Source organism: Mustelus asterias, unplaced genomic scaffold (genome assembly GCF_964213995.1).
Source record: "Mustelus asterias unplaced genomic scaffold, sMusAst1.hap1.1 HAP1_SCAFFOLD_3719, whole genome shotgun sequence".
Taxonomy (NCBI): domain Eukaryota; kingdom Metazoa; phylum Chordata; class Chondrichthyes; order Carcharhiniformes; family Triakidae; genus Mustelus; species Mustelus asterias.
Genome location: NW_027593664.1, coordinates 16599 through 23583, shown reverse-complemented (window position 1 = coordinate 23583; position 6985 = coordinate 16599). Strand labels below are relative to the sequence as shown.

Below are 6985 nucleotides of genomic sequence, written 5' to 3'. Positions count from 1 at the left end.
CCCCATCAAACACTCCCAGGACAGGTACAGCACCGGGTTAGATACAGAGTAAAGCTCCCTCTACACTGTCCCCATCAAACACTCCCAGGACAGGTACAGCACGGGGTTAGATACAGAGTGAAGCTTCCTGTACGCTGGACGGAGAGATGGTGGCGGGGCGGGGGGTGTTCTCCATGGGGATGTGTGTCACCAGCAGTGTGTCCAGCTGTACTGACTGGCTCTTCCCCACCTTGCCTTGCAGCCTTCGCTCCAATACCGTTTGGGGGGATTTATCTGCCTCTGGAGGTTCCAGCCAACAAGTGCCACCGCTCACCACTGGTCCTGGCCTATGATCAGGCTCACTTCTCTGCTCTGGTCTCCATGGAACAGAGTGAGTCCAGCAAAGAACAAGGTACTGACGCGGGAGCCCTCCCCGCACACTCTTAGTTACTGCAGTGTTCAGGAGGCCTGAGGTTGGTCCTTCTCTGCTGTTCAGGGCCCAATATTTATCCCTCAATAAACACGAGTAAATCATCGCCGCCTGCTTGTTGTTTGGGGGGATTTTCCTGTCCACAAATTGTCCGCCACTCTCGCCACACGGTGAGTGACCAACCACGTCCCCAAAGGTAGGATTAAGTGGCAGGGCAGCACGTTTGAGGTGGTGACTGGTGCTATATAAATGCCACTTCTCTCCTTTCTCCGTAATGATTTGAGCTTGTGGATGTTTTCCCTCAGCACAGTGGGTTGGCACAGCTGCCCCACAGCGCCAGGGACCCGGGTTCGATTCTCGGCTTGGGTCACTGTCTGTGTGGAGTTTGCACATTCTCCCCATGTCTGCGTGGGTTTCCTCCGGGTGTTCCGGTTTCCTCCCACAGTGCAAAGATGTGCAGGTTAGGTGGATTGGCCGTGCTAAATTGCTCCTTAGTGGCAGAGGGTTAGGAGGGTAAATACCTGGGGTTACAGGGATGGGTCCTGGGTGGGATTGTGGTCGGTGCAGACTCGAGGGGCCGAATGGCCTCTTCCTGCAGGGATTCTATGATTCTTAGCAGCTGTCACAGTTCAATCCCCCTCTGATAATCCTTCGCTCTTCCCACCTCCAGCTGTGATCCCTCTGACTGATTCCGAACACAAGCTGCTTCCCGTTCACTTTGCAGTGGATCCGGGGAAGGATTGGGAATGGGGACCAGATGACACTGACAATGTACGCTTGGCCAGGTACGTGTGAGCGACAGACGGTGTTCAGGTTGTTGCTGCGGAGGTTCGGGAATCACCCAGCTGCTTTGCCGGTGCTTTCTGCCACTCCACAGGGCGGGGGAAGGTTACCTCAGCTCGGAGTGACTGCGTGGAGTAACCCTGGGCTGCCGCGAGCAGGCTGGGTCAGAGAAACCGCACGGGGTCAGTGCCTGGGTGAGGGGCAGGCTGTTGGCCCCAGTACTCATTGGTCAGAACATTGAATACAGGAGTTGGGACGTCTTGTTGAAGTTGTACAAGACATTGGTAAGGCCACACTTGGAATACTGTGTACAGTTCTGGTCACCCTATTATAGAAAGGATATTATTAAACTAGAAAGAGTGCAGAAAAGATTTACTAGGATGCTACCGGGACTTGATGGATTGAGTTATAAGGAGAGGCTGGATAGACTGGGACTTTTTTCTCTGGAGCGTAGGAGGCTGAGGGGTGATCTTATAGAGGCCTATAAAATAATGAGGGGCACAGATCAGCTAGATAGTCAATATCTTTTCCCAAAGGTAGGGGAGTCTAAAACTAGAGGGCATAGGTTTAAGGTGAGAGGGGAGAGATACAAAAGGGTCCAGAGGGGTAATTTTTCCACACAGAGGGTGGTGAGTGTCTGGAACGAGCTGCCAGAGATAGTAGTAGAGGCGGGGACAATGTTATCTTTTAAAAAGCGTTTAGACAGTTCCATGGGTAAGATGGGTGCAGAGGGATATGGGCCAAATGCCCATATTTGGCAGTTGGGACAAGCTTCGGGGTTTAAATAAAAAGGTCGGCATGGACAAGTTGGGCTGAAGGGCCTGTTTCCATGCTGTAGACCTCTGTGACTCTGACGATGACTCCCGGGTTCAGTGGGGATGAGTTTTTGCTCCTGAAGACTGTGAGAGAGAGAGGGAGTGCCGAAGGGGATCTGGGCGAAGGACACGGTGCTGGCGTCTCAGTCAGTTAGTGTTCACGGTCTGGCCCTGGGTGGCAGAGAGACGGTGATAGGAGAGTGCCCCTGGCAACGTTACCCATCACGAACCCCTGTCATTGGTACAGCGGTCAATTCTCCAATTTGACACTGCCCCGAGATTGACCATGAATTGCCCTCTCCGTGATGAAACCCCCCCGGGGGCGGGCCTCGCGGGGGCTCCTCCCCCCCGGGGGCGGGCCTGGTGATGGCTCCTCCCCCCCGGGGGCAGACCTGGTGGTGGCTCCTCCCCCTGGGGCGGGCCTGGTGGTGGCTCCTCCCCCGGGGGCAAACCGGGCGGTGGCTCCTCCCCCCAGGGGGCAGGCCTCGCGGTGACCCCCAGAGGGCGCCCCCACTCTCTCATACACCGCCTACCCTCGCTGTGGAAGGTTTATTGATGTGCTTAATTTCTGCTCTCTGTGACATTGAAGATTCACCCCCTCGCTTCCCTCCCCCTCGCTTCCCTCCCCCTCGCTTCCCTCCCCCTCGCTTCCCTCCCCCTCGCTTCCCTCCCCCTCGCTTCCCCCCTCGCTTCCCCCCCTCGCTTCCCCCCCCTCGCTTCCCCCCCCTCGCTTCCCCCCCCCTCGCTTCCCCCCCCTCGCTTCCCTCCCCCTCGCTTCCCCCCCCTCGCTTCCCCCCCCTCGCTTCCCCCCCCTCGCTTCCCCCCCCTCGCTTCCCCCCCCTCGCTTCCCCCCCCTCGCTTCCCCCCCCTCGCTTCCCCCCCCCTCGCTTTCCCCCCCTCGCTTCCCCCCCCCCTCGCTTCCCCCCCCCTCGCTTCCCCCCCCCCTCGCTTCCCCCCCCCCTCGCTTCCCCCCCCCTCGCTTCCCCCCCCCTCGCTTCCCCCCCCCTCGCTTCCCCCCCCCTCGCTTCCCCCCCCTCGCTTCCCCCCCCCTCGCTTCCCCCCCCCTCGCTTCCCCCCCCCTCGCTTCCCCCCCCTCGCTTCCCCCCCCTCGCTTCCCCCCCCCTCGCTTCCCCCCCCCCTCGCTTCCCCCCCCCTCGCTTCCCCCCCCCCTCGCTTCCCCCCCCCCTCGCTTCCCCCCCCCCTCGCTTCCCCCCCCCCTCGCTTCCCCCCCCCCTCGCTTCCCCCCCCCCTCGCTTCCCCCCCCCTCGCTTTCCCCCCCCCCTCGCTTTCCCCCCCCCCTCGCTTTCCCCCCCCCCTCGCTTTCCCCCCCCCCTCGCTTTCCCCCCCCCCTCGCTTTCCCCCCCCCCTCGCTTTCCCCCCCCCCTCGCTTTCCCCCCCCCCTCGCTTTCCCCCCCCCCTCGCTTTTCCCACCCGCTGATTGATATTTCTTGTCTCTCTCTCCAGTGTGACGCTTTCATTGGAAGCCAAGTTACATTTACTGCACACATACATGAATGTGACCTGGATCCAACTGGCCTCTGAAACCCAGGTAGGAGATTTCTGTCCACACAATGGCACGGGCATGAATCCTGAACGGGCCCCGCTCGCCCGTTCCCTCCCCCCCCCCTGCCCCCAGTCCACTCTGAAACCCAGAGGCGTCACCGTGTTGTTCCTGAACGGTGGCCAGCCAGTTTCACCCGCCATCACTGCCTCCTCTGTCTGGCGGCGGCACAGTGGTTAGCGCTGCTGCCTCACAGCGCCAGGGAGCCGGGTTCGATTCCCGGGGGCACGGTGACACAGTGGGTTAGCGCTGCTGCCTCACAGCGCCAGGGAGCCGGGTTCGATTCCCGGGGGCACGGTGACACAGTGGGTTAGCGCTGCTGCCTCACAGCGCCAGGGAGCCGGGTTCGATTCCCGGGGGCACAGTGACACAGTGGGTTAGCGCTGCTGTCTCACAGCGCCAGGGAGCCGGGTTCGATTCCCGGGGGCACGGTGACACAGTGGGTTAGCGCTGCTGCCTCACAGCGCCAGGGAGCCGGGTTCGATTCCCGGGGGCACGGTGACACAGTGGGTTAGCGCTGCTGCCTCACAGCGCCAGGGAGCCGGGTTCGATTCCCGGGGGCACGGTGACACAGTGGGTTAGCGCTGCTGTCTCACAGCGCCAGGGAGCCGGGTTCGATTCCCGGGGGCACAGTGGCACAGTGGGTTAGCGCTGCTGTCTCACAGCGCCAGGGAGCCGGGTTCGATTCCCGGGGGCACGGTGACACAGTGGGTTAGCGCTGCTGTCTCACAGCGCCAGGGAGCCGGGTTCGATTCCCGGGGGCACGGTGGCACAGCGGGTTAGCGCTGCTGCCTCACAGCGCCAGGGAGCCGGGTTCGATTCCCGGCTCGGGTCACTGTCTGTGTGGAGTCTGCACGTTCTCCCCGTGTCTGCGTGGGTTTCCTCCGGGTGCTCCGGTTTCCTCCCACAGTCCAAAAAATGTGTGGGTTAGTTGGATTGGCCGTGCTAAATTACCCCTGAGTGTCAGGGGGATTAGCTGGGGTAAATGCATGGGGTTATGGGGATAGGATGTGGGTGGGATTGTGGTCAGTCCAGGCCCGATGGGCTGAATGGCCTCCTGTACTGTAGGGATAGTCTGATCTGAACTATGAACCTGTTTCCTTGTTGAAGGAAGTGCGGGGAAGGAGGGTAGGCAGGGGAATGGCCCTCAGCGAGTCGCTCATTCAGAGAGCTGGTGTAGACACGATGGGCCGAATGGCCTCCTGTGCTGCGATTGGCCATCAACCAGGACGGGGTGGGAAGAGGTACAGGGGGATTGCACGACCTGCCCCAATCCCGACCTTCCCGAAAGCGCCCGAGGCGCGTTGGTTCTGGAGCGCGGGCGGGGTTGGCGCTGCTTTCTAACTGCCTGCCTTTCCCCTCGCAGCAAGCGCCCCTGGCCCAGCCCGAGTCTCCCAGCGCCTCCGGAGGGGACGACGCCCGTTCCGTGGCTGAGTCGGGAGAGTCGGACAAGGAGTCGGTGTGCAGCAGCTCCAACGGGAACAGCGGCAAGGCCGGCAGCAAGGAGAAGGCCAAGAAGGACAAGGACAAGAGGAGGGCCGAATCGGTGGCCAACAAGCTGGGCAGCTTTGGCAAGAGCCTGGGCAGCAAACTGAAGAAGAACATCGGCTTCATCCACGGCAAGGGTAGCAGAGGCAACGGGCAGAACGGCACGCTGGACAAGAGCAGGAAGAAAGGCTCCTTGAAGAAAGGAGGCAAGGAGAGCGGCCCGGAGTGCGCCTTGCCGGGGGACAGAGCGGCGGGAGCCCTGGCGAAATCGCAGCCCGCCCCCGACCCCTACAAGTACAGCAACGACGTGAAGCTGAGCCTGAGTATTCTGCGGGCAGCCATGCAGGGCGAACGCAAGTTCATCTTCACCGGCCTCCTCACGACCAGCCACCGCCACCCCTACCAGGAGGAGATGATCCAACGCTACCTGACGGACGCAGAGGAACGCTACTTCACCGAGCAGGAGCAGAAGGAAACGGGGAAGAAATGCCCGTCCAACGGAGCGGCGAACAAGAAAGGCGACCCCGCTGACCTCTCCACCCAGGCCAGGTTCGACTCCCAGGAGCGGCTGGCCGATGACCCGCGGGGTGACCACCTCCTTCCCGTCGGCCCCTACAGCCCCTCGGCACAGGGCTACGGCTGCCAGGGGGTGTCTCAGCCCCCCGCGGCCAAACTCTCCGGCTACCAGCAGCCCTCCTTCACCAGCGCCCTGTCCATACCCCGGCCCAGCCTGGTGACGACTGAGTTCAACCCCCAGCCCCCCAGCTACAAGGAGATCCGCAGGCAAGTGGCCGGGGGCTCCTCCAACAGCCTGCTCTCCTACGCCACCTTGCCCCGGCACTGCGGGCAAGGGCACTCTGCCGGGGGCAGCCCAGCCCACTCCTCCTCCTGCCACCCGCCCCCCGCAGAGACGGACGAAGCCCCCGATTACCCCACCTCCTCCTGTAACAGCTCCTACCACAGTTTCAGCAACGGCTTCACCGAGCCGTCCGAGTCCTCGGGCCCCGAGGGCTGCCCGGACCCCAGCAAGGGCCGCAGCCTCTACTCCATCCAGCAGACACGCTGCCGCCAGACTAACTGCAACTTCTACGGGCACCCGGAGACGGGGAACTACTGCTCTTGCTGCTACAAGGAGGAGCTGAGGAAGAAGGATAGCGAGCCGCCATCACACAGGTTCTGAGCTCAGCCGCTTGCTCTGTCCGAGGGGGAACCGGCGGCCCAGGGCGGCCCAGCGCAATAATGGCTGCCCCTGGAGGCAGGGGGTCCCCACAGCCCCCGCTGTGACCCAGACCCCGGTGAGGACAGGCCCAGGGAGTGTTCATTCTGGGGGAAAGTACAAGTTTCTAAACTTTTTCTTTTTTTTTGTATCGTCTCCTTTTATCTCATCAGCAACACCGCCTCCCCCTCCCCCGCACCCCCTCCCCCGCACCCCCTCCCCCGCACCCCCTCCCCCGCACCCCCTCCCCCGCACCCCCTCCCCCGCACCCCCTCCCCCGCACCCCCTCCCCCGCACCCCCTCCCCCGCACCCCCTCCCCCGCACCCCCTCCCCCGCACCCCCTCATCCGCACTGTTTCCCCCTGCCTCCCCCCCCCCCCCCCCTCCACACTCTCTCTCCCTCGCCACCTTCCTCCCCCCTCTGCACTCTCTTCTCCCCCCCCCCATGCACCCCCTCCACCCTCCGCACTAACTCCCCCTGCACCCGCTCCCCCACACCCCCTGCACTGTCTTTCCCCCCCATGCACCCCATCCCCCTTCCGCACTCTCTCCTCCCCCCCCCCCCCCCCAACCCCCCCGAGCCCTGAGTCTCCTGCCTCTGACCCCACACCCCCTCCCCCCCCCCTCCACCTCCTATGCTGTCTTGCTCCCCCCACGCCCTAACTCCCCTGCACCCCCCTCCCGAACGACCAACTCATCTCCTCCATCACCCC

General features: G+C 63.0%; 1 protein-coding gene across 1 annotated transcript; it reads left to right on the top strand.

Moving 5' to 3' along the window:
• Nucleotides 1-241: 241 nt before the first annotated feature.
• LOC144490743 (OTU domain-containing protein 7B-like) lies at nt 242-6507 on the top strand (the record flags this gene model as incomplete). Its single annotated transcript, XM_078208453.1, has 4 exons — nt 242-391; nt 1080-1194; nt 3472-3556; nt 4935-6507. Coding segments are annotated over 4 exons (1652 nt in total), but the record flags the coding sequence as incomplete, so codon positions are not given.
• Between the last annotated feature and the right edge of the window lie 478 nt (nt 6508-6985).